Here is a 27485-nt window from a genome sequence, read left to right on the forward strand (position 1 = left end):
ACCCGATGTCACAGGAAGGCTAAAAAGCTCATCAAGGACAACAACCACCCGAGCCACTGCCATCATCCAGAAGGCAAGGTCAGTAGAGGTGCATCAAAGCTGGGACCGAGAGACTGAAAAAACAGCTTCTATCTCAAGACCAGACTGTTAAACAGCCATCACTAACAGAGAGGCTGCTGCCAACATAGACTCAAATCTCTGGCCACTTAAATAAACAGACTTAATAAAAGGTATCACTAGTCATTTAAAAAAAACGCCACTTTAATAATGTTCACATAGAGGTATCACTAGTCACTTAAATAAAACCACTTTAATAATGTCTACATATCCTACATTACTCATCCCATATGTATATACTGTATTCTATACCATCTACTGCATCTTGCCTATGCCGCACACCATCACTCATCCATATATTTATATGTACATATTCATCCCTTTACATGTGTGTATAAGGTAGTAGTTGTGAATTTGTTAGATTACTTGTTAGATTTTACTGCATAGTCAGAACTAGAAGGACAAGCATTTTGCTACACTCGCATTATCATCTGCTAACCATGTGTAAATGTGACCAATAAAATGGAATATATATCAGCAGAGTAAATGCTATATACTCTCCTACACATTTATTTGGACAGTCTCAAAACTTTTAATTTCACTCTGTACTCCAGAATTTGAGATCAAACGTTTCATATGAGGTGACAGTAAAGAATGTCAGGGGTTTCCATACATATGTTTTACCGTTTAAGAAATTAAAGCATTATGTATCCAGCCCCCCCCCCCCCCCCCCTTTTAAGGTGTCATAGTTATTTGGACAAATGCACATAGGGTGTTACATTTTGTCAATAATTTAGTATTCGGTCCTATATTCCTAACACACAGACTACATCAAGTTTGTGACTACAAACTTGTTGGATGCATTGTAACTTATCATAAGGGTAGAGTATGTTTCTTAGCACTTCCACATTAATGTGGATGCTACCATGATTACAGAGAACCATGAATAAATAACGACTAATGATGAGTGAGAACGTCTGAGGCACAGATCATAACACCCCCCCCCCCCCCCCCAAAAAAAAAGTTTGTCGTGGGGGTATGATATTTGTGCATCTAACTTTCGCACTCATCATTATTCAGGATTATCCGTAATCATGGGAGCATCCACATTAATGTAGAAGTGCTCAGAAACAAATACGTAGGGGAGTGTATCAGGGATGGGCAACTCCAGTACTCTGGGTCCTGATTAGTGTCAGTGACACCTTTCCCCAGCACATCTGGTTCAGTTAATTAATTCCATTCTAAACCGGAGACCATGAACAGTTGATTTTTAGTCCAGAGTTTTAAGGTTGGGACAGAAATGTGTCAGGCTCCTCAGTCAGGCCCCCGAAGACTGGAAGCGGCCCATTCCTGTGATATAGGATGCAAAAAGAATTACAAGGAAGGACAAGAAAACAGATGGAAGAAAGTCAAATCATCATCATGACTAAGTGGAATGGGATACATAGGAACACACTGTTCTACAGGATTCTACTCACACCTTACATTGGCACTTAATATTATAATGCTTGTCAGTTACAATTCACACACACACACACACACAAAACTAAGACAAAACACAGGGTCCGTTTCTAAATAACTATATTTACATAATACTCTTGTTTTACAGAGAACCATATTAAAAGTATGAATTACTTACAAAAATCCGCTGCAATATACATATAAAAATAAGATCTATCTTCAGAACAAATCGGAAAATGCATACATACAAAAAAATATAGCGAAAAATGTACAAGGAGCCCCTGACACAAAAGAGGATGAACAAATTCAAACATCTCAACTTAAGTATCTGGCTGTACTGTCGTTCAAGGGAATGGAAAAAGATTGTCTGCAATGTGTCTGAAGGCAATAATGTCCACTATTCATACATTATCTTATAGCTTGGTTATTAAAATGACAATGGACCGAATGTTTAAAGACAGTGATTTTAGGGTAACCTGGTCAAACATGGTAACAAACCTAAAGGGAGACCATTTTATAAACATGATACAAGCATCATTCAAAGGTGTATTTGGGTGGTGTTGGGACTCTGTCCCCATTTGTCACTTTACATCTGTAGCCTGCCTCCATTGGGGGGGGGGGGGGGGGGGGGGGGTCATTGCACAACTAACAGAGGAACAGTCTTGTCTCTTATGGGCACTGGCTAACCAAATGAATATGGACGCCACTGTTGAGTCTCCTTGGCGCACCTCGTCATTGGTTTGAGAGTAGGGGAGGGATGGCACACGTCTATTTATTAGCAATATCACCACCAACATTTGACATGAGGGACTGTGTTACTAGGTCACCTCTGCTACATAGAGCATTCATTTGCATTTAAGGCCGCAACTTCTAACAAAGCAGAGGACGGGTAGGGGGGCAATGAAACCAAAATAAGCACCTCTACTGTGGTAAGCGTAGACAAAGTGTGTGTGCGCGACGTTTGATTCACCCTTGATTCAGTGGTTTAGTACTGAGTCACTGGTTCAGTAGTAGTAATAATAGTAGCAGAGTTCTTTCTATACGTCTCCCAGTCCTGGGGAAATACTCCAATAGGAATCCACACAGGGGTTTTGGTCCTGCACACCATCATTCCCATCCAATCATTCTCCTGAACTTATATACACAGTACACACAATACTGAGGATGACCGTCTCTTAACCGTGTCAGAAAAGTAACAGGATTCCATTAGTAACCCTCTCTGTTCCTGCCTTTCATTGGCAATTGGCTTGGAACACATACACCAACATTCCATCTCACCAACTCATCAGATGAATCTCACTTGCCTGAAGGCTTCCTCTCCCCAGCTCCTCTCAGTCTTAATCTACTGATCTGAAAAGGCAAGGTGAACACAACATGGAAGACGGATGCCTAGCAGACACTTGCTCTCAACCATCCGGCTCTAACATTGGCGCAGATGGAGAAGAGGAAGCCACTACAGACTATTGAGACTGTCCTGTTCATTAAAACTCATCAGTGGTGGCTAGCTAAGAGCTCATCCAGATCGTCCATCCACTCCTGCGTGCTGCGTTCTTTCAGCAGAGAGTCCACCAGGTCACTCTCTCCAGGGAAGCTGGGCAAACTGCTAGCCCCTGACCCAGTGTTGTAGATAAACGGCAACTGCTGCTGCTGTTGTTGTTGTTGGTTAGCAGTTCTGTTGACCTGGTAGCCCTGCTGTCTGCACTGGAGCACCTGGCTGACCAAACGCCCCCCCTGCGGCTGACCAAAGGCACCCAGTTCGGGCAACACCCCCTGGCCTTGGGAACCCTGCTGCTGTTGCTGATTGGGTAAGACTTGCCCTGGGCCTAAGGGCTGCCCAAGGGAAACTTGGGGGTTGGCTGCAGTCCTTTGCTGGGCCTGCTGCATCATCTGTTGCTGGGCAGGGTTCATGGCGCCCATGGGCCTGCCGTTGGCATTGGCGCCAAAGGGGGTGTTTCCAACAGGCATCTTGTTTGGTATGTGGGTCTGCTGCTGCATGTGGAAGGCGTTGGGGTTGGCAAAGGCATTGGGCGGGAGACCTCCGTTGCTGGAGGGAGGTTGCTGGGCATCCATAGCTTGCTGCATGCCCTGCTGCTGCCAAGATTGGCTCTGGGTGCTCTGCATGGCGTTGGGCATAACACTGGGCATGTTGCCGCCAGGCATGGAGCCAGGTAGTCTGGCTAACTGCTGCTGCTGTTGTTTCAGCAGGGCGGCGTTGGGCTGGTTTTTAAGGTGTTGCTGCTGGGATAGCATGTTCTGTCGGTAGGAGGCACCCATATTGCCTACAGGCTGCCTCTGCATGGAACTTTGCTGGGAGGGGTGCATGTTCATGTTGCTGTAGAGTACCTGATGCTGTAAGGCAGAGTCCATAACACCCACACAGGAGGTGAGGCTCATGTCTGCCTGGCTGGAGGGAGGAGGGACACCAGGGGTGGGGCCAGCACCACCCGGTTGGCCCATGGTCATACCAATCATGCCCTGTTGCGTCTGGGGGAAAATTCGCTGAGCTCCGGGGGCGGGGCCTCCCAGCGTACCAACGTTGCTCAATGACTGTGACGAACCTGCAGGGAGAAGCAAAAGAAGAAGTGAGTCACAAAAACGTGACAAATTGAAAAGCTAACCTTTGCATAATAGTTACACATGTTTTTATAATTAAAATCTTAATCAATAAACTCATTATAGGAGAAGACCAAGTCTCTCTCAATATATTTAAATGGCTTTCCATGTCTCCATATCTGTGTCATTATTTTTCATGAATGCAGATAGCAGAAAGGAACTGATACGGTCTAGCTACCACAATAAGTTCATGCCATTATGAGGTAAAAAGGACAGCGAGCATTGAGACAGCAGCTGTTCTCTCCAAAGACACAGAACAAAGGGCAAATGTATTCAGCAACGAGAGAACACAGACCTCATTACTGGTTTACCATTCAAATGAATCATACGGTAAGAAGCATTTGCATTGACGAGGTAATATTAGTGTACTGCCAAACAAAGTTGTTCTGTGTGAGTTACATCATCGAAGCAAACCTTCTGGCCCATGATCAGACATTTAAAAAAAAAAAAAGGTGCCTATTCAATAGCAAAGGGAAGTGCAAGCAGTGGTAAAGAGTTTAGCTGTGGTTCCAAAATCGCCCTCTTACCCCCTAACCTATATAGACCTGCTCTTTACATAGGTAATGGTTGATTTGTTTCGGGCTGTGGAAAGCGACTGGGTTGTGCCTGTTTATTCACCAGGGTTGAAGGAAAATACTGTTTGGGTCGTCAAGAAACAAATTCACTGCCCTAGTGTAATGAATAAAAACAATATGGCTAAACATGAGAGGAAACTACATTAGACAATTCAATAAACTGAAACGTCTGTACACTTATGCCAGAACTCAGGTAGAGGATTGGATTAGAGCCCTACAAGCCATTTTAAGACCATGGAGTGTCTAGGGGGATTACGCTACATTGGATGTAACGTGGTGACGTAGGGTCTCATTTACTTGTAAACTGGGCAGCCTGCTGCTGCTGCTGGAAGGGGTTGTTCTGTGCGCCAGGTTGCTGGTTCTGTTGGTCCTGGTACTGGGGAGGGGGACGGGTCAGGTGCCTCTGGAGCTGCTGCTCTTGCTGCTGACGCTGTTTTTCCTGAAACACAGAAAACATATTAGAGCATGATTGTGTCATACATGCATACACCGGTGACTGAAATTCCTCCCATACACTCTCTTGGACAAGGACCAGAGATGGAAAACACCTACTGTGAAACTGCCAGTCATATAACCACTTCTACATGCAGACAAATTGCTCGCCCTTGTGTATATATGTTACTAATAGACAACATGTAGGGCTATGCAGCACTAGCAGGCCCAGTCAGGTAGAACAGACAGAGATCCTGTCTCAGACTTTAAATAGTAAATGGGCAAGTTGAAACCAATCATGTGAATGAGCCAGGAAGTCTGATCTCGTTGTATTTTGTCATTAGGATTGAGGGTGGGGTATGCTGCTCCTAAACCCTGATCCAAGACCCAAATTCTACCAACAGTAAATGACCCTTGACCCCAGGTATTAACCTGTTGGGCCATGATCAGCTGCTGCCTCTGGCCCAGTAGGAACTGTTTCTGCTGCTCCATCAGCTGCTGCTGCTTCACCGCCGCCTGCCCCGACAGGTAGGCCACGTTGCCGAGGTTTCCCGCCATGCTGTTGCCAGGCCCAGGGCCGTGCGGTGCGGCAGGGTATGCGTTCTGTTCCTGCAAAATTGAAATTGGGGAAAATTGTATAGTTATTCCACTAATGTCAACCAGAGGAAGACGGAGTGAGACAGCGTCCAGTCTGAGGTAAGGCTTTAGGGGCCTTGTCAAACAAGTGGGGGGAATATGTTCAGAAATAACATTTGATGTAAAGCAAAAACCTCGGTTTGATGTAACGCAAAGGAAAAATAATTCAAATCAAAGCTCAGGCTTTACCTAAAAAAACTAGTTATGTCCCCAATCAACACAGCTTTAAATGAAGACCGCGGTTGTACAACTTCAGTTTGAAAGTTCATAAGTTAGTTTATGTCCTCATACAAGTCCTTTCCTTGACCAGCTGTGAGAACCACAGCTCCATATTGGCAGTGTTAGCCTCAGCCAGTGTGCTAACCATCTCGCCATAGAAACATCTGGAAAGTTGGCCAGAGTTCTCAGGGGCTAGCCTCAGGCCTCTAGCTCCGGCCGGGGGATATTTTGGGTCCGTCCACACACACGCCGCAGAACACAGTTGAGTCAGGGAGAGGAGAAGAGAGGGTAGGAAGAGCAAGAAGGGATTAGAGAGCCCCTTCTCGCGAGAGGGAAAACCCCAAGTGGGTTAAGAAACTGTATGGGGATGCTACTTCTAAAATATACTATTGTGGAGGACAGGCGAGTTAGAGGGGACGAGGTAGAGGGGGCTGCATGAAAGGCTGCTTTGTCGTGGTTGTCCCCTCCCTGGTTCCCCCCCTCCACCACCATCCAACCCCCCATGGGAGACTGCATGCCAGCTCCTTAGCAACCAGTTGCTTGACCCAGACACACACGCTGTCCCCTCGAACCGTGGGGCCCATGCCAGACTTGTAGGACCAAAATATAAGCTACAAGGACAGTGTGTGGGTTGTGTTTGTTGACTAACATAAAAAGCCTGCTTGGCCTTAGATCCACCATCAACTATCAGCCTACATGCAGTATGCCTTAAAGGATGAGTGCAGTCAAAAACACGATCTGTGTTTTATATACATTTCCACACTATGGAGGTTGGAATAAAACTGTGAAAATTACAACGCCCTTTTACTGTAAGAGCTGTTTGAAAAGACCACCGTTTTGGTGGGATGGAGTTTTGGCCTGCCTGGTGACATCACCAGGGGGTACATTTATTAATAGACAAATAAGAAAGAGAAAGTTCCAAACTGCTACGCCAATAACAGCTAGTTTTCAGTTTTCCCCTCCCTACTACTCCCAGACAGTCCTAGAAGTTTGTGCTTGAGAAATGTCTCTTCGCTAAGAAGCTATTTTTGTTTCCCATTGTAGTCACCGTCATGTACTTAATTGTTACCCAGAAATTACATGTTGACATATATATTACCAAATATAATTAAAACTATGCTATCCATTGGTGTGGTTCTTGACATGGTGTGGTTGGTGTGGTTCTTGACATGGTGTGGTTGGTGTGGTTCTTTATTTGGAGCCGTTCTTTCAAACTAAAAGGACAAGCCAGACGACTCCATTGCTCATTTTTAACAAGCCCTTATTGTTTGGCTTCGAAATTATACTCCCTCATTCACCAGCGTCGTAGCACTGGAGTAGTGTGTGTGTGTGTGTGTGTGTGTGTTTTTGTACACAACATGGCCTTGGAATGTTCTTTGTGCCTCAGTTGTAATGCTATTCGCTGATGCCAGTATAAAACATGCTTTGGGCCTTCCCCCTGTTGGAAATGTTAATAGCTCTATTCTCCCAGTCAAGCAGTGTGAAATTATGTTAGGCTTGGGTGATGACCATAACCAAGTAATGTAAGTGTAAGCCTTTCATATGCACTTGTTGACCTCTTAACTTTTTAACGGTTATTCAGAATACCAATATAGCCTAACACTTGATCTTTCCATGTGGATCCTTGACTCCTATAAAATGAAAAGTATTGCGGCACCTGGTATTCCCGGGTGATCTCCTGTCCTGTTTCTAACTTGGCCTGACTGTGAACAGGCGTGTTCAGAGTGGTATAGCCACAAGCATATTCTTGTACCATGTTTTCTCCCCGAATTAGGTCTCTTGGCTCATCTCTGCAACTCAACAGGCTCGGGAGAGGCGAATGTCGAGTCATGCATCCTCCGAAACATGACCCATCTGACCACCTACTTATCATACCGCGCGCTTAACCCGGATGTCAGCCCCACCAAAGTGTCGGAGGAAACACGGCTGGACTGACGACCGGAGTCAACTTGCAGGTGGCTGGCCCTGTCACAAGGAGTCAGTAGAGCACGATGAGCCAAGGAAAGCCCCACCGGGTAAACCCTCCCTTACACCAGACGGCACTGGGCCAATTGTATACCGTCCTATGGGGCTCCCGGTCACGGCCTGTTGTGACATCAAATCCCCAGCACTACAGTACTTTAATGTTGCGCCACCCAGGACTCTGATAATGAAGCCTTTTTAAGCCTGCTTCATATCAAACCTGGTCACATAAAAGTAATGGTTACACAATGAGCAGTCTTGTGATAAAGTTCAAGGTGAGCTGTATTCTTACCTGCCCGTGGGGTAGCTGTGGTCTGAAGGACAGGCCTTGCTTCTGCTTCACCTGCTGCTGCTGCTGTCTGAGGAGCGACAGCAGCACTGCCTTGTTCTGGCTCTGGGCACTGGGGGGGCCCTGCGGTGGCCCCTGGGCCGCAGCCTCATAGTGGGACAGGGGCTTGGTGTTGCTGTAGTTGAGCATGGCAGAGCCCAGGCCCCCAGGGCCTGCTGCTGCAGGGTGGCTAAGCGGAGCCCCTGGTCCTTGAGCAGGGTGGCCCAGCATGTTGGTGTGGGGGCCTCCGGGCTGCAGGTACCCACCGGCCACGGCTTTGGGTGAGCCCTTGTTGGGCTGTCCGGGCATCATCAGCTGGGGCTTGGGGTTATTTGGGAAGTCCTGGGGGTAGAGGGAGGGGCTGGTGGGCTTCTCCAGGCCGTAAGCTCCCCCTAGGGGGCTCTGAGACGGGGCCGACTGGGGTGGCCAAGATGGACGGCAGGGGTGGGACCCAGGGGGGTGGAATTTGGGGGCTTGCTGCTGTTGTTGTTTTTGAGCTTGCTGCTGTTTCTGAGCATGTTGCTGCTGTTGGAGCTGGGACTGCATCTGCTGGGCTCTCTGCTGCTGGGCGGCTAGCTGCTGGAGCTGCTGGGCAGGGGACAGGTCTTTGGAGACAGGCCCTGGGGGAAGGCGGTGGTTCTGGGGAGGGAGCTGCCTGGATGGGGGAGGCTGCTGGCTGAGGGGCTGGGGCAGGGTCGGGGAGGAGACGGTGGAGGTGGCCGCTGCCAGGAAGTTGGCGGAGTGCTGCATGGGCGGCCCCGATGACTTGGGCCTAGTGTGGGGCGAGCCGGCGCACGAGTCCTGCTCGAAGGCGGTAGAGGCCGGGGAGAACTCTGCCTTGACACTGGCCAGTTCTGGAAGCAGGAGGCCTCCCTGTGAGGTACCGCCAGACTGTGCGCCCGTCCCAGGGGTGGGTCCGGCCAGATCAGGAGGGTCCTTGCGGTCCTCGAAACCGTCGTTGAGGATGTCCTGGATGTCCTCATAGGCAACCGAGCGGTTGAGCTCCTCCATGAGCTCCGTCCACTCCTGCTCATTGAGGTTGAGGTCAGGGAAGAGGCTGTTGCTGGCTCCGCCCCCTGACGGCAACATGCAGGGGAGAATGTCATCCATGGGCTCCTGCTTCATCTCTTTGAGCAGGAACTCCTGCTCCCCAGCGGCGGTTCCACCATGTTCTCCACCATTGGGTATGAGAGAGTCAGCGCCAATGCCATGCTTGGAGTCCAGGGGTGAGCGAGGGGGGATGCCACCATTGGACGAGCTGTTGTCTAGGCAAGCCTTTTTGGACGGGGGATAGCCATCGCTGAAGCCGTTGACCTGGCCAGGGGAGCCAGTGCTTTCCAGCTTCCTCTTCACTGACTCCTGCAACTAGAGTAAATAACAAGTCAATAAATATATAATGTCCCCATGTGGCTCAGTTGGTAGAACATGGCACCTGCGACACCAGGGTTGTGGGTTCGATTCCCACGGGGGACTAGTACGAAAATGTACTCTTTACTGAAAGTTGCTCTGGATATGAGCGTCTGCTAAATGACTGAAATGTAAATGAAATGTAAACATTAGTACCATACAATAAACACATGCTGAAAACTGTCACAATGCTTTTGATTGAGAACCTTGCCACAAGCGGAGATGTAAAAAAAAAATATATTTAAAGCAGGAATCCTTAGTTACATCCCTTTTTTAAAAACTTTGAAATGAACAAAATATATCCATTGATTCTTGAATATAACTTATAAAAAGCATCATGAGCTTAGTTCAACTGTCATACCCCAACAGAATCCAAAATATGAGCTTGTTTTTCTCGAATGTTTGTAAATAATATACATGTAAACTGACTGTATAGCCTCAAAACATGGTTCAAACTAGAATTTTAAAATGAATACATTTATAGCTATATATTTCTAAGATAATCTTTTTGAGAACTAATAACCACCAAAATATAAAACTAATCAGGGAGAATGAAAAATGTAAAAAATGTAATGGCTTGGGGACTCCATGAATTTTTTTGAATAATGTTTGAGTCACTCAGATAACAGAACACATCAATGTGTAGAATTGTAGGAAACTAGCTTTCTCCGCTGCTGAGAAAATCACAAGGGAAACACTGAACTCACTGATTCCGCATGCGTTTTTCTGCTGCTCATTATGAAATATGAGATTTGAGTCTTGGGGGGTGAAGTTTGATGTGGGTGTGTTTTGTTGGCTTTAGCATACCCTGGCAGTTACTGTTGTTTGTCACTCTTGAAGTACGGTAGCAACAACATAGCCACTACCACTTCCTCAAAATAGTCATAATTAATCTAAGACAAATCAAGAAATCAAATTAATTTACACATTTTGCCGAGGACATTTTAGTCACACAATTTTACATCTAGTTAAGGTGGTTTTAAAAGTTTTTTTTATTTTTAAATTGCATGAAAAATAAGTATTTTTCCAGAGTGTGCTTCTGTATGGCAGTGTTTCATAGTGAATCATGTCATAGAACCTGTTGCAGCGGGACGCAAGATGCTTGCAAATGAGTTTATCATTTTGTAATATTGACAAATGGCAGTTGGGATGTAAGTGCGCATCGTCGCTATCCTCATTTTACCCAAAAGTGGCAGACTCAAGGGATCACTATCAAACACATCAACAAGTGGTCACTCCATAGAGGGGTTAGGGGCCAAGTGTTCTTTCAACAGAACTTTGGCAACCTGTTGTTTCATGCAAACAAGTCCGAGCCACCGCGTAATGGGCAGGTGAGTCTCACGGTAGGTGCTGCTGCTATGTTTGGATAGAGCACAATCACCGCAGACTATTCTCCATGCATGACAATTCTCCCTAGGCGTTACAATTGGTGTTGTAATCCAAACACAACCATCTTGTGGGTTAGGTCGTGACAACCTCATTACAAAATTCTCATAAAACTCAGTTTTGGAAAATACTGACTTGGACAAATTAGCCTATTTAAACTTAAGTCAATTTTGACACTGGAGTAAATGTTTGACTAATATCGAAGCCACATAGGCCATTTTCAACTTCAGAGAAGTTGTTTTGTGCATTCAGTTGCCCTTTAAAAACAGATAGAGTCAGATTAACTTTATGTATCTGCGTTAGAAGCAGTTTTGCAAGTCATTGCTAACTAGCTTACCAAAAAGACTGGAAGTCTATGGGTACAGCTAGCATGAAGATATGCTTAACGGTCCTGTAAACATTACACTGCTTCACAAGGAAAATAAAACCCCACTCAACTTTTATCACTGTGTTGAGGCAAGTTACCCATTTAAAATATTAAGCCCATCGATGTCTATAGAAATTAAAATTGTGACAAATAATTAAGCGGCTACTTATCCCCAGTGGTGAGAAACAGACCAGGAGTGCAAAGTATAAGCGTCTCTGATGGATTCAGACACAGAACCTTATGAGGGCAGTAATGCAACCTTATGACTTTGCTTAGGTTAGCTTCCTGTGACTGGACTGGCAGCTTGCCATAAGGTATACAGTCTGCAGTCAAACACAGTCAAACTTGACATGGGTTTTTAGGAGAGCTTTATGCAGCTCTTGGCTCATATTCATCCAGCAAGAGTGCTGATCTAGGATCAGTTTTGCTTTTTAGATCATAATTAATAAGGATTACATTACATTACCACCTCCATTCCTGTCATTATTGAAAGAGATCATGATACCTCACATCTCAAAATAGGGCTACTTAATGTTAGATCCCTTACTTCAAAGGCAATTATAGTCAATGAACTAATCACTGATCATAATTTTGATGTGATTGGCCTGACTGAAACATGGCTTAAGCCTGATGAATTTACTGTGTTAAATGAGGCCTCACCTCCTGGCTACACTAGTGACCATATCCCCCGTGCATCCCGCAAAGGCGGAGGTGTTGCTAACATTTACGATAGCAAATTTCAATTTACAAAAAAAAAATGACGTTTTCGTCTTTTGAGCTTCTAGTCATGAAATCTATGCAGCCTACTCAATCACTTTTTATAGCTACTGTTTACAGGCCTCCTGGGCCATATACAGCGTTCCTCACTGAGTTCCCTGAATTCCTATCGGACCTTGTAGTCATAGCGGATAATATTCTAATCTTTGGTGACTTTAATATTCACATGGAAAAGTCCACAGACCCACTCCAAAAGGCTTTCGGAGCCATCATCGACTCAGTGGGTTTTGTCCAACATGTCTCTGGACCCACTCACTGTCACAGTCATACGCTGGACCTAGTTTTGTCCCATGGAATAAATGTTGTGGATCTTAATGTTTTTCCTCATAATCCTGGACTATCGGACCACCATTTTATTACGTTTGCAATTGCAACAAATAATCTGCTCAGACCCCAACCAAGGATCATCAAAAGTCGTGCTATAAATTCACAGACAACACAAAGATTCCTTGATGTCCTTCCTGATTCCCTCTGTCTACCCAAGGACGCCAGAGGACAACAATCAGTTAACCACCTAACTGAGGAACTCAACTTAACCTTGCGCAATACCCTAGATGCAGTTGCACCCCTAAAAACTAAAAACATTTCTCATAAGAAACTAGCTCCCTGGTACACAGAAAATACCCGAGCTCTGAAGCAAGCTTCCAGAAAATTGGAACGGAAATGGCGCCACACCAAACTGGAAGTCTTCCGACTAGCTTGGAAAGACAGTACTGTGCAGTACCGAAGAGCCCTTACTGCTGCTCGATCATCCTATTTTTCTAACTTAATTGAGGAAAATAAGAACAATCCGAAATTCCTTTTTGATACTGTCGCAAAGCTAACTAAAAAGCAGCATTCCCCAAGAGAGGATGACTTTCACTTTAGCAGTGATAAATTCATGAACTTCTTTGAGGAAAAGATTATGATTATTAGAAAGCAAATTACGGACTCTTCCTTAAATCTGCGTATTCCTTCAAAGCTCAGTTGTCCTGAGCCTGCACAACTCTGCCAGGACCTAGGATCAAGAGAGACACTCAAGTGTTTTAGTACTATATCTCTTGACACAATGATGAAAATAATCATGGCCTCTAAACCTTCAAGCTGCATACTGGACCCTATTCCAACTAAACTACTGAAAGAGCTGCTTCCTGTGCTTGGCCCTACTATGTTGAACATAATAAACGGCTCTCTATCCACCGGATGTGTACCAAACTCACTAAAAGTGGCAGTAATAAAGCCTCTCTTGAAAAAGCCAAACCTTGACCCAGAAAATATAAAAAACTATCGGCCTATATCGAATCTTCCATTCCTCTCAAAAATTTTAGAAAAGGCTGTTGCGCAACAACTCACTGCCTTCCTGAAGACAAACAATGTATACGAAATGCTTCAGTCTGGTTTTAGACCCCATCATAGCACTGAGACGGCACTTGTGAAGGTGGTAAATGACATTTTAATGGCATCGGACCGAGGCTCTGCATCTGTCCTCGTGCTCCTAGACCTTAGTGCTGCTTTTGATACCATCGATCACCACATTCTTTTGGAGAGATTGGAAACCCAAATTGGTCTACACGGACAAGTTCTGGCCTGGTTTAGATCTTATCTGTCGGAAAGATATCAGTTTGTCTCTGTGAATGGTCTGTCCTCTGACAAATCAACTGTAAATTTCGGTGTTCCTCAAGGTTCCGTTTTAGGACCACTATTGTTTTCACTATATATTTTACCTCTTGGGGATGTTATTCGAAAACATAATGTTAACTTTCACTGCTATGCAGATGACACACAGCTGTACATTTCAATTAAACATGGTGAAGCCCCAAAATTGCCCTTGCTAGAAGAATGTGTTTCAGACATAAGGAAGTGGATGGCTGCAAACTTTCTACTTTTAAACTCGGACAAAACAGAGATGCTTGTTCTAGGTCCCAAGAAACAAAGAGATCTTCTGTTGAATCTGACAATTAATCTTAATGGTTGTACAGTCGTCTCAAATAAAACTGTGAAGGACCTCGGCGTTACTCTGGACCCTGATCTCTCTTTTGAAGAACATATCAAGACCATTTCAAGGACAGCTTTTTTCCATCTACGTAACATTGCAAAAATCAGGAACTTTCTGTCCAAAAATGATGCAGAAAAATTAATCCATGCTTTTGTCACTTCCAGGTTAGACTACTGCAATGCTCTACTTTCCGGCTACCCGGATAAAGCACTAAATAAACTTCAGTTAGTGCTAAATACGGCTGCTAGAATCCTGACTAGAACCAAAAAATTTGATCATATTACTCCAGTGCTAGCCTCTCTACACTGGCTTCCTGTCAAAGCAAGGGCTGATTTCAAGGCTTTACTGCTAACCTACAAAGCATTACATGGGCTTGCTCCTATCTATCTCTCTGATTTGGTCCTGCCGTACATACCTACACGTACGCTACGGTCACAAGACGCAGGCCTCCTAATTGTCCCTAGAATTTTTAAGCAAACAGCTGGAGGCAGGGCTTTCTCCTATAGAGCTCCATTTTTATGGAACGGTCTGCCTACCCATGTCAGAGACGCAAACTCGGTCTCAACCTTTAAGTCTCTACTGAAGACTCATCTCTTCAGTGGGTCATATGATTGAGTGTAGTCTGGCCCAGGAGTGGGAGGGTGAACGGAAAGGCTCTGGAGCAACGAACCACCCTTGCTGTCTCTGCCTGGCCGGTTCCCCTCTTTCCACTGGGATTCTCTGCCTCAAACCCTATTACAGGGGCTGAGTCACTGGCTTTACTGGGGCTCTCTCATGCCGTCCCTGGAGGAGGTGCGTCACCTGAGTGGGTTGAGTCACTGATGTGGTCATCCTGTCTGGGTTGGCGCCCCCTAGGACCATGCCCCAGGACTACCTGACATGATGACTCCTTGCTGTCCCCAGTCCACCTGGCTGTGCTGCTGCTCCAGTTTCAACTGTTCTGCCTTATTATTATTCGACCATGCTGATCATTTATGAACATTTGAACATCTTGGCCATGTTCTGTTATAATCTCCACCCGGCACAGCCAGAAGAGGACTGGCCATCCCACATATGCTCTCTCTAATTCTCTCTTTCTTTCTCTCTCTCGGAGGACCTGAGCCCTAGGACCATGCCCCAGGAATACCTGACATGATGACTCCTTGCTGTCCCCAGTCCACCTGACTGTGCTGCTGCTCCAGTTTCAACTATTCTGCCTTATTATTATTCGACCATGCTGGTCATTTATGAACATTTGAACATCTTGACCATGTTTTGTTATAATCTCCACCCGGCACAGCCAGAAGAGGACTGGCCACCCCACATAGCCTGGTTCCTCTCTAGGTTTCTTCCTAGGTTTTGGCCTTTCTAGGGAGTTTTTCCTAGCCACCGTGCTTCTTCACCTGCATTGCTTGCTGTTTGGGGTTTTAGGCTGGGTTTCTGTACAGCACTTTGAGATATCAGCTGATGTACGAAGGGCTATATAAAATAAATTTGATTGATTGATTGACATGGATGGCGGGACCTGATTTCACAAAGCAGGTTCAATACGTTTTTGTCCCCCCCCCGCCCATGCTAGAGTCTAGGGCTGACCCCAATTAGTGGACTGGTTGATTGTTTGGTCGATAGGTTGTTGGACGACCAAGATTATTGTTTTTTATTGGTCGAGCAGTGGCAAATAAATAAATAAATAGATATTTGCTCCCATGTCAGTGAATTAATGCATTGCGGAGGCCTGGCCAAAAAGACAATTTATGCTTGATCTGAAAATGTGGTCGGAGGCACCATATGGTGTGTATGATGCGATCGTGGAGCCTCCAGATGCTCGTTCCGCATCGCCATGCGACTCCCAAATGTTGTAACAAAGCGGAGGTTTCTATATAGCTTCGCATTGACATGACTGATTGATGGTAGGTTGGGGGCTGTACATCCTGTATAAAACACAAACTCACTTCCTTGACAACAGCTCCATCTTCTTCGCAAAGCGCAAGTAGTATGAATGCCCTGACTTCCGCAGAGGCCACATCACCAAATGCTGCATGGTCAATGCAGACATCTGATAGACCATGCAGCACCCAGATGCACAATGCGCTGCCCTCTCCAGAATGGGCACTCTCCCGCCAATTTGTGCGCATTCATTGTTTCATAAATTCATTTTGTGAATTGTTTGCATTTGAATGTTAGTGTATATCAATTGCCCACAATCGCCAGTATTACATTTACCATTAATTCCTAATCTACAATGTTTGTTTGGTTACGGTAATTTCTGTTAACGCATTCAATATATTATTCTAGTCTTTTTACCGTTCTCATTGTCGGAATGGATACATTGTTTGTAGAGCGCACAACCTATTCTACACTTGTGAAAAACAAGTTTTGGTTTATTTAATTCCTTTTCCGAGTTGCCAATTTAGTGATGGTCTTGTTTGACGGGCACCTGATTACGGATAGAAGTAGGCATATAGGATACCAGGCCCACAAGCAAATGTAGGCATTTAAAATGTGACATTTGGGGATCTGATAGTATTTCTGATTGGCTCAATGCACCACCACCAATGAGCTGTGGAGCTTCTCAAAGTAATGTTTTCTTCACCTCAAACTGCAAGAAAACAAAAGTCTGTTTTAACATACAGCCATTGAGAATGACAATATTTATAAAATAAAATAATAATTTAAAAAAATACATTGAGGAACTATTTCCAGCTCTCTCCTTTTTGACAACCACTCAGCATGACAAGGGGAAAATGCTGTGCTCTGATCCAATGGAAACATAAAATAGGCCTACCTGCTTACTTATCAGTGCTCGACATAGGTTCCGGTACTCATTTTAATTGTTGGTACCGTTTATATTTAGGTGCAGGAGCTTCACAATACGTTTTAGTTCATATTCTATAAGAGGAACAGGAGCTCAAGCAGTAGAAATACTGAGGTGCCAGTACTCAGCTTCGGAAAGCTCTTTCCCAAGTCAAGCACTGCTTCTCATCCCTTGCGCAAATAGCCAACAGCGGTGTCTGTCCCGAGCTCACTGGCACAGGAAACTGAGGTCCCAGAATATTTTAAGCAACATAGCAAGTTCGCTAGCACAAGCTTAGGGTGGACCCAAGTTAATACAATGTTTCAAGTTCATTGCAGAAAGGCCATGCTTAGCCATTGTGATTGATAGGTAATATATTTCTTTATTTTAAAAAATCAGGATATTTTCTACCTACAGGCTGTAATGTTTTTACTTGTTGGCTTTATGTATATTTTTACATAGTTGACAACTATGGCAATAGAAGTTACTTTATAGGTTTGTATCATCTTCATTTAGATAGAATTTTGATTTAACCACATGACAATGATTGCGATATGAAGACATAAATTAAATGGAACTGTTCCACGAAAATGTGCATATGATAAATTGCCCTTCCACATGAGAAAGATTGTCGACTCTTCGTGTAGCTTATTACAGGCAACTCCAGGAGAGTAATGGCAGAATCTGAGAAAGCCTGCAGGAGAATGGTTGGGTCAGGTTCAGGTTTTTATCTTCTAGATCTCTGGCTCCCTCTTGAGGCATTTCTGTCTTATTTCGTCAAACAGTAAGCTTAACAGATGACTTTCGGTCAAACAAGATTTTTGTTTCGTTGGGGAAAGCTCTACTAGAGTATTTTCTCCATTATTTTGCCAGGCTATGACAGAAACACTAGCCAACGCTCATCTCATCCGAATGCAGAGGCCGAACCCCAGACTGACATCCTAGGCAACCAGATCCCCTCAGGTTTACCCTCCTGTGCGGAGATATTTCAATGTACTGGGACAATCCGTGCAGATTGTTTAATCACGCCTGTATAGTACTGTGCACCTTTAAAGTAGAACTGACAGCATTTTAGCAACATGAAATTTCATTAACACGTGTTCATATACACCCAGGAGGAATGACACAAAAACAAGTGAGCATTTAGATATGGTAATAATAACATTTCCACAAATTCTTAGAAAACTTAATTCCTAAACATTCTAAAGTATTTGCGAAAATTCTATACCAAAAAATAGAGTGGGAAAGCGATTAAAAGACACCGGAGTTAAAAAAAAAAAAGTGGCATTTATCTGTGTACGTACGCATGCATGTAGGACCCTGTCTTTCAAAGATAATTTGTAAAAATCCAAATAACTTAACACAGATCTTCATTGTAAAGGGTTTAAACTAGAGGTTGACCAATTATATCGGAACGGCCGATTAATTAGGGACGATTTCAAGTTCACAACAATCTGTTTTTTTTACACCTTTATTTAAATCTTTATTTAACTAGGAAAGTCAGTTAAGAACACATTCTTATTTTTAATGACGGCCTAGGGACGGTGGGTTGACTGCCTCGTTCAGCGGAAGAACGACAGATGTCAGCTCGGGGGATTCAATCTTGCAACCTTACAGTTAACTAGTCCAATGCTCTAACCACCTGCCTCTCATTGCTCTCCACGAGGAGCCTGCCTGTTACGTGAATGTAGTAAGCCACGGTAAGTTGCTTGCTAGCATTAAACTTATCTTATAAAAAACAATCAATCATAAATCGCTAGTTAACTACACATGGTTGATGATATTACTAGATATTATCTAGTGTGTCCTGCGTTGCATATACTCGATGCGGTGCGTATCGTTGCTCCAATGTGTACCTAACCATGAACATCAATGTCTTTCTTAAAATCAATACACAGAAGTATATATTTTTAAACCTGCATATTTAGCTAAAAGAAACCCAGGTTAGCAGGCAATATTAACCAGGTGAAATTGTGTCACTTCTCTTGCGTTCATTGCATGCAGAGTCAGGGTATAGGACCACAGTTTGACAGGTACAGGATGGCAACAACAACCGCCCGAAGTACACCATGAACGCACAATCCCTCCATCAGTGCTCAGACTGTCTGCAATCGGCTGAGAGAGGCTGGACTGGGGGCTTGTAGGCCTGTTGTAAGGCAGGTCCTCACTAGACATCACCGACAACAATGTTGCCTATGGGTACAAACTAGAGGTCGACCGATTATGATTTAACGCCTATACCGATTATTGGAGGACCAAAAAAGCCGATACCGATTAATCGGCCGGTTTAAAAATATATATGTATTTGTAATAATGACAATTACAACAATACTGAATTATCACTTATTTTAACTTAATATAATACATCAATCAAATCAATTTAGCCTCAAGTAGATAATGACATGTTCAATTTGGTTTAAATAATGCAAAAACAAAGTGTTGCAGAAGAACGTAAAAGTGCAATATGTGCTATGTAAGAAAGCTAACGTTTCAGTTCCTTGCTCAGAACATGAGAACATATGAAAGCTGGTGGTTCCTTTTAACATGAGTCTTCAATATTCCCAGGTAAGAAGTTTTAGGCTGTAGTTATTATAGGACTATTTCCGTCTATACCATTTGTATTTCATTAACCTTTGACTATTGGATGTTCTTATAGGCACTTTAGTATTGCCAGTGTAACAGTATAGCTTCCGTCCCTCTCCTCTCTGGGATCAAACCAGCAACACAACGACAACAAACACACATCGAAGCAGCGTTTCCCATGCAGAGCAAGGGAAACAACCACCCCAAGGCTCAGAGCGAGTGAAGTTTGAAACGCTATTAGCGCGCGCTAACTAGCCAGCCATTTCACTTCGGTCACACCAGCCTCATCTCGGGAGTTGATAGGTTTGAAGTCATAAACAGCACAATGCTTGACGCACAACGAAGAGCTGCTGGCAAAAGGCACGAAAGTGCTATTTGAATTCATGTTTACGCGCCTGCTTCTGCCTACCACCGCTCAGTCAGATACTTAGATACTTGTATGCTCAGTCAGATTATATGCACCACAGGACACGCTAAATAATATCTAGTAATATCACCAACCATGTGTAGTTAACTAGTGATTATGATTGTTTTTTTATAAGAAATGTAATGCTGGCTAGCAACTTACCTTGGCTTACTGCATTTGCGTAACAGGCATTTGCGTTAACAGACAATCGGAAATGCCGATTTCCGATTGTTATGAAAACTTGAAATCGGCCCTAATTAATCGGCCATTCCAATTAATCGGTCGACCTCTAGTACAAACCCCCCCGTCGCTGAACCAGACAGGACTGGCAAAAAGTGCTCTTCACTGATGAGTCACTGTTTTGTCTCATCAGGGGCGATGGTCGGATTTGCGTTTATCGTCAAAGGGATAGATTTGGAGGTGGAGGGTCGGTCATGGTCTGGGGCGGTGTGTCAGAGCGTCATCGGACTGAGCTTGTTGTCATTGCAGGCAATCTCAACGCTGAGCGTTACAGGGAAGACATCCTCCTCCCTCATGTGGTACCCTTCCTGCAGACTCATCCTGACATGACCCTCCCTCATGACAATGCCACCAACCATACTGCTCGTTCTGTGCGTGATTTCCTGCAAGACAGGAATGTCAGTGTTCTGCCATGGCCAGCGAAGAGCTCAGATCTCACGTCTGGGACCTGTTGGATCGGAGGGTGAGGGCTAGGGCCATTCCCCCCAGAAATGTCCGGGAACTTGCAGGTGCCTTGGCGGAAGAGTGGGGTAACATCTCACAGCAAGGACTGCCAAATCTGGTGCAGTCCATGAGAAGATGCACTGCAGTTTTAATGCAGCTGGTGGCCACACCAGATACTGACTGTTGATTTTGACCCCCCCCCCCCTTTGTTCAGGGACACATTATACCATTTCTGTTAGTCACATCTGTGGTGTCTCAGTTGTTGAATCTTATACAAATATTTGTTAAGTTTGCTGAAAATAAACAGTTGACAGTGAGAGGACGTTTCTTTTTTTGATGAGTTTATGTGTATATATATATATATATATATATATATTTACTGCTACAGGGTTTTCATTATTGTTTGGATACCTTATTTGGGGAAAGGGAGATACCTAGTCAGATAGTCCAACTGAATGCATTCTACTGAAATGTGTCTTACGCATTTAACCCAACCCCTCTGAATCAGAGAGGTGTCCGGGTGCTACCTTAAATCAACATTTCACATCTTCAGTGCCCAGGGAACAGTGGGTTAACTGCCTTGCTCAGGGGCAGAACGATAGATTTTTACCTTGTCAGCTAGGGGATTCGATCCAGCAACCTTTCAATTACTGGCCCAATGCTCTAACCACTAGGCTACCATTTACAATTATGTATTGATTTTTAACTTACTTCCCCCCCCCCCCCCACACTTCATGCAATGCGCACTGCAGAGACATGTTCAGGACCAGAGTCTACGCAGACCGGTGCACCATAGCCAATCAGAGCTACAGTAGAAATTTATGCAAACAAGCCATTTGCTACACAAGCCCGCTATCACACAATTGAACTGGACTGTGTTTACAGGCAGCTGCGACTTTTGAGCATTAGAACGCATTTTACAGTCCTATTCATCAAACCATGAAAAGATAGGCTCTCCCCCCCTCAGTTATGCACATCAACAACTAATGCTAGCCAAAGCAAGATGTGCTCAAATCTAACGATGGATCATTAGATGATCCCTCTCAAACTTTCAGTTAGTTGGCTGTAAAAATTGGACTGATAACAGGGAATTGTAGCCTACTCGTCCTTCTACAGCTTGCCTGCCAATCAATGCATGCTTGTCCCAACCAAGCACCCAATCTAACTGGCTAAAGTTGGCTAGCAAGCTACTTCAACACAAATGAGAGAACACCTCACCGATCATTTTACTCAAACAAGAGTGCTCTGAAATCAGAGCAGCTAGATAGCTAGAGTGAAGTTGCGAACACGAGAGATGCTAGCTAACTGGATAACAGTTGTTCAAATTCTTGCTTGGTAACCAAATGACACCTGCATCTCTAGCTGTGTATAGCCACCGAAAAATGATATGAGCTGAAAAAGTCACTCACCCACTCCTCCAATGACTTGACTTCCTCATAGCAGCTAGCTAGCTAGCTAACATTAGGCTACGTGTTTTTAGCTTGCTACATAAATAGATAGGGTAGCCTTTTAGCCACATTATGACGGACTTCTGATCATTGCCTTTGCTAGTCTGATTATATTTACCTTTCCAGCCTTACTTACATTCACCCCCCCCCCCCCAAAAAAAATAATCAAAATGGAAACAGTGCATCCCGGAAGGAGGCAACAAATAACGTACCAGGCCAGCTGTGATTTACAACCTGCCAGTAATATTTTTTGGGACTACCAAGAAATGTATCAGTGAATTATATTAAAAATCAGGCATTGAACTGCAACCATCTATTCTGCCAACAATGCTTTAATGTATGTCATGGAATGTTGAGTCAAACAGAACCTATTTTAAAACCTCCTATAAAGTTGGTTTTGTAGCATAAACTGGGATTTTTATATTTTTGACTGATAGGATTGTCTGTTTCATATCTGCAAAGGAGTTAAAGAGTATGTCAGTTCCACCGCTGACAACATAGGCAGCTCACCGCTCCTTTGATCTGGTCTCTCACACTTTGTGCGCTGGCTGTGCCGAGCTGTTTGGCTTTAGAGAGAGAGAAGAGTGTGTGCGCGGCTCATCTGATCTGGCCTCGTCTCTAGCCCCATCACTCCCCTGGAGGAGAGAAAAGCCAGTCTAGTGACTCACTCCAGTGCTTTATGAACCTGAAAAACTGGTCTTCACCCTTTCACTCCAACCTCTCTGCCTCCCCCACCTCTTCTTCTGAGCAATCATCGCCATTACCCCACCTACCACAGACCCAAGTCACATGAAACTAATTAACATGTGTATAGACGGAGGAAGCCCTACAACAAAAGAGCTAGTGCCTGGGCCATGGAGGGGAGCATGCCGAATTCCAAACCCTGGACCCAGAGCTAAGATAGCGTCCGTTTTGCCTTTGAAGCCACCGGCGTGGCCACAATGGGCCTCCCTGGGATGTGCAGGAGTGGAACGGAGCAGCGGGCCGGTCTAACTAAAGGCTGGGGGGACAGTTTATAGGACAAGCTTTAACCTCATACTGACTGGCCAGGCTGGAGCTGAGCCGTGTTAATATGGCACAGAGTGACTGAACGAAAGATAGGCTAGGTAGCTTGCTAACCCAGTGCCAGTCACTAGTGGGCTAGCTAGCACTGTTATTCATGAATGGAATTTAGATCTGTTTTAGTAAGTGACATTACTCCTAGGTTATAGGGTTCATCAACAATGGAATGGAGAGTCAAGTTCTGCCCTGTGGCTTGATACACACACAGCTATACCGTGGCATTGCATTATGTGGATCAGGAAAGGGCACAGAGCAATGATGAGTCAGAGGCTCAGAGCATTAGGCTGGGGGTGGAGTTGTTTTTTCTAATACCCCTGAGTCATCATTCATTCAGAGGGTAGTTATATTGTCCTAATGCAGCTGTTGCCCAAATGGTGGGAGGCAGTCAATTCCTACTGGGCTGTGACTGAAGCCTGGTTTGTGTAAAAAAACGTTTTTATATTTCTCAGAGACTTAAAGCTAGAATCCTTAATAGTGAAACTGTCCTGTCAATTTGGGATATTATAACAACAACGTTACTGCAAACAACAAACACTGCCCCCCCCCCTGACTTAATTGCACGTGCGATAGAAGAGCAGAATATGGACAGCAATTTTTTTGCCAGACTTCTCAATGGAACTCTTCTCTGTTTCGTCCACAAATCAAAAAACAATACCAAATGTGCTGTGGTGGACAGTGACACCGTTTCCCCTAATGCAGATTCCATTGTTAAGAGGGGTCACAGAGGCAAAATGCTTCAGGTGGGGGTCATGGCAAAAAAACAAAACTGTCCAAATGGATACTGCCATGGTAGGTAGGTCAGACTGCCAAGACAACCAAACTGCATGAAAATGTATTCCATCCTACTTTCCTTATCTCCACAACACATGTAAATACAAGACTGTAAATACAAGAGGTCGCTAAGTTGCCATGTGTAATTCAATTGTTCCTTTTCGCTTTTTGGTTTCCCTCGAGTATAACATATGCCAGGGATAATTACTACAGGGTCAGTAGAGGTAACTTGAGCAAACAGAAATTTCCCCCAACGCCCGATAGAGCCTAATCAACACTGAAAACAATGGAGGCAGCAACTTTTTTCCCACGATAGTTGATTATAAGTCCATTGGACAACTGGAAGATTGATGAAGAAAGAAACAAGCCTAGATATTATAAGAGAATGTTCTCTGTGTGAGCACTCACTGAATACTTTGCTACTTTTCTGAGCCACACGAGAGAGAAGCAGTATTTTAATATGACTCAGCCTTCTTGAGACTTGTTTATCCCACTTTGGCTGTGCTATCAGCATTCCGATAACTTAGAGATCCATGACAACTCTACAAAATGGCTGTGACTAAACATGAACTTCAGTGCCAACAATACATGGACAACTCTAGTGGACACCTCCGACAGTATGCCTTGTTGAAAAAGTCCTTTCCATATTCTGTTATATTAACATTTATGTTTGAACTAATATAGCGGGAAATATGAGTTTCACCACAGCAACAAAAAAAAATGAACATTGTGCCCCAGCATGCCAAAGGCTGCCTAGTAAACACAGCAGGACAACAATGAGAACATGTGACAGCAGCCACCCAGAATGCACACAGGAGTACACATGATACTGGCTACAACTCGTGGCAATCACTACACATGGAGCACACTGCAAATGATAGCAAATAATGCTCTTTCCTTGACTTGAAATCACTGCTCATGAAAAATACTAATTTAACGCATGAATGCGGAAAATAAAATAACTGACATGAAGCTGTTATCAGATTTGTGGTGCATTTGCATCCACTTTATGAAATGGTCACTTACCGCAATCAAAGTGCTGTTTCTGCTCTGCTCGGGCGTCCCACCATCCCCTAAGTCTGCGTTGTTGCCCCCGGTCCCTGACCCTCTCTGAACTGCTTGGTCGGATGTTGGCTGTCTGTGCTTACTCGACCGCTTGGCCTTGGTTTGCAGGCACCGTTGGTGCAGTGCAAAGGTCTGCTGCCGTTCCATCTCCAGCCGCTCCCTCGCTGTGTTGTCGTAGCGGTTCTCGCAGCTGGTGTTATGCCTCCTGAAGAGCTCGATTCGACGGCGGAGTCGCTCCATCACCGCACTGTGTCGCGGCACTACAAAATCGGCCATCATCAATAAAGAGTGTTTTAAACTCTGGACTCAGGTTTCGGCAGTCCGGATAAAATGCTGAATGTGCTCCTTTTCAGGGTGGGCGTCTATACCCGGTACCCTTTTACAGAGTGTCAACTAACGTTACTGCTTCCATAGTCGACCTTTGTCTTACTAATAGACTTCAGTCACAACACAACACAAAACGCACGAAAAAGACGATTAATAAAATATTGTTCAACTGCCTAGCCAGCAAGGTAGATAGTGCACCGTATCTATCACATCATGAAAAATATTGCCACTAATAACTGTCTGGCTAACGTTAGCTAGCTAACTAGCTAAAGGCCCCAACATTGGCTAGTTAGACAAATTTGCAAAAGCTCATTAACACTTTGTCTATATGAATTAAAAAGTATAAATTAAACTCATGTATCTTTAATATAGTACATAAATTAATTGTATCACAGATACGCACGTCAAATATCATTAGTTGAGACACTAATCTAGCCAAGTTACCGTTAGCTAGCTGCTCACTAAAATGCTAGTATGGGACTGCCTAACATTCCTCTGGTCAAACATCCAAAGTTTGTGCGAGAAAAGCCCATAACTTGCACTTTAGCCGCTACAGTAGCTATCTAACATTTAGCTAGCCATCGCAAAACTGAACCGTATTAGCTAGAACAAACATTTCACCGTGTAAGATTGTTATAGTTTACATTACCAACAATTAATATTTTAAAACATCTTACTGACTACTTACCCAACTTTACGTAGTTGGTTAGCTACCTGTTAGCTACAACAAACACACCAGTCTCATTGTGAAATTCAGTTACCGTTAACTAGCTAACGTTAGCCATGAAGTTAGCTAGCGAAACCAAGTGACGCTGAGTGTTTCTACTAAGCTAGCTAACTACTGTAGCTACAGTAACTTACTCCGGCAATTAACTTATGCTAGCTAGGCAGGATAAAACGTCAAGTTACCGATTACCACCGACCTACAAAACACTAAAAATGTTTGCTTGGTAATAACAAAAGTGCGCACAACTTGACTTGCAAGTCAAATGTTTCCTGTGTTCTGCCTGGCAAGCTGATCCTCGGTGTAGATCCAAATAATGTGACTTGATAGCTAGCAGCCAACTGCAACAATATACGGATGTAACGGCGTTAGCTAGCTAGCTTGTAAACCAACTATAACAAAGCATGATACCCAGACTACTTCGTCCAGTACTGCATATAGCTAGAAACACACAACCCGAATCTGATGCAGTTAGGTCAAATGCAAAACAAAAACAAATCGCGACAACAATCAAACTCTGCCCCTCTTTGCGATTTCTATTGTTTTCCAATGGACAGGCAGATTTTCGTCGCCATTTTGGAACAAGTTTTTTTCCTTTACTTTTTCTCTAACCTTATGCTTTGCAAGACAGTAGTGTCGCCAAAGATACTTTGTTGCTGTCCCCACCTCATTGTAACGATTGACAGTGAAAACAAACAATACATAGAGAGACCGTGGCATTTGCATGAATTTACAGTTAAAATGTACAACCTTGTATCCTTTGAAAACTTGTGAAAGTATGGCACAGTCAGTCAGACTTCAAGTAAGCTCAACTAACGAATACACACTCTTTATTGGAAGAATGTGTTGTAACTGATAAGTAGGTACATCAAATCGCTACACTGGTGTCAGAAGTTCGATGGCACCTATGAATCCATCAGAGGCATGTAAATGTCAGGGACTTGGTATAGAGAAGTGTGGCGAATTGCTCTCTGCAGGGCAAGCAGTACGGATGCACCAAGTCTGGAACCAACAGGACCGTGAACAGCTTCTACCCCCAAGCCATAAAACGGACCCTTTTTTGACACATCACTTATGCTGCTGCTACTGTTAATTATCTCTCCTGTTGCCTAGTCACTTTATTCCTAGTTATATGTACATGTACCTCAATTACCGCGTGCCCCTGCACATCGGCCCGTGTATATAGACATAAAAGTTATCGTTACTCATTGTGTATTTATTATTACTTCTCTATTTTTTTTTCACTCTGCATTGTTGAGAAGGGCCCGTAAGTAAACATTTCACTTTTAGCCTACACCTGTTGTTTACAAAGCATGTGATGAATACAATTTGATTTGAAAGAAGGCAATAATGTAGTAGCCCTTATGGTAAGCATGAAGTTTGCCCACGGGTTGCGAGACCAGGGGTTTATTCATCAGTCACAGACCGTAGCAAAAACGTTTGGCAA

At 44.1% G+C, this 27485-nt stretch overlaps 1 protein-coding gene across 3 annotated transcripts; it reads right to left on the reverse strand.

Moving 5' to 3' along the window:
- Window positions 1-1621: 1621 nt before the first annotated feature.
- On the reverse strand, window positions 1622-27045 carry LOC110488908 (mastermind-like protein 1). 3 transcript variants are annotated; one of them, XM_036943034.2, is made up of 6 exons: window positions 26003-26362; window positions 24949-25247; window positions 8248-9648; window positions 5571-5747; window positions 5004-5145; window positions 1622-4076 (listed from the first exon to the last, which is right to left on the reverse strand). In XM_036943034.2, exons 2-6 carry the CDS (start codon window positions 25225-25227, stop codon window positions 3010-3012), a joined length of 3066 nt encoding a protein of 1021 aa, XP_036798929.2. In that variant the 5' UTR covers window positions 25228-25247; window positions 26003-26362; the 3' UTR covers window positions 1622-3009. The 3 variants fall into 3 exon arrangements, with proteins under 3 accessions (XP_036798929.2, XP_021417043.3, XP_021417042.3); XM_021561368.3 differs by having other exon boundaries at window positions 8248-9642; window positions 24949-27045; XM_021561367.3 differs by having other exon boundaries at window positions 24949-26944.
- Between the last annotated feature and the right edge of the window lie 440 nt (window positions 27046-27485).

This window comes from Oncorhynchus mykiss, chromosome 14, assembly GCF_057628025.1.
Source record: "Oncorhynchus mykiss isolate SJ-2025 chromosome 14, ASM5762802v1, whole genome shotgun sequence".
Classification (NCBI taxonomy): Eukaryota; Metazoa; Chordata; class Actinopteri; order Salmoniformes; family Salmonidae; genus Oncorhynchus; species Oncorhynchus mykiss.

Excerpts from the sequence above, each read along its gene's own strand:
- LOC110488908 (XM_021561367.3), bottom strand. The coding sequence starts at position 25,266 with ATGATGGCCGATTTTGTAGTGCCGCGACACAGTGCGGTGATGGAGCGA. Across the intron at positions 5,748-8,247 it reads CACAGCTACCCCACGGGCAG|GAACAGAACGCATACCCTGC; the intron begins GTAAGAATACAG and ends TCAATTTTGCAG. Across the intron at positions 4,077-5,003 it reads GCAGGCTGCCCAGTTTACAA|GTTCGTCACAGTCATTGAGC; the intron begins GTAAATGAGACC and ends TTCTCCCTGCAG.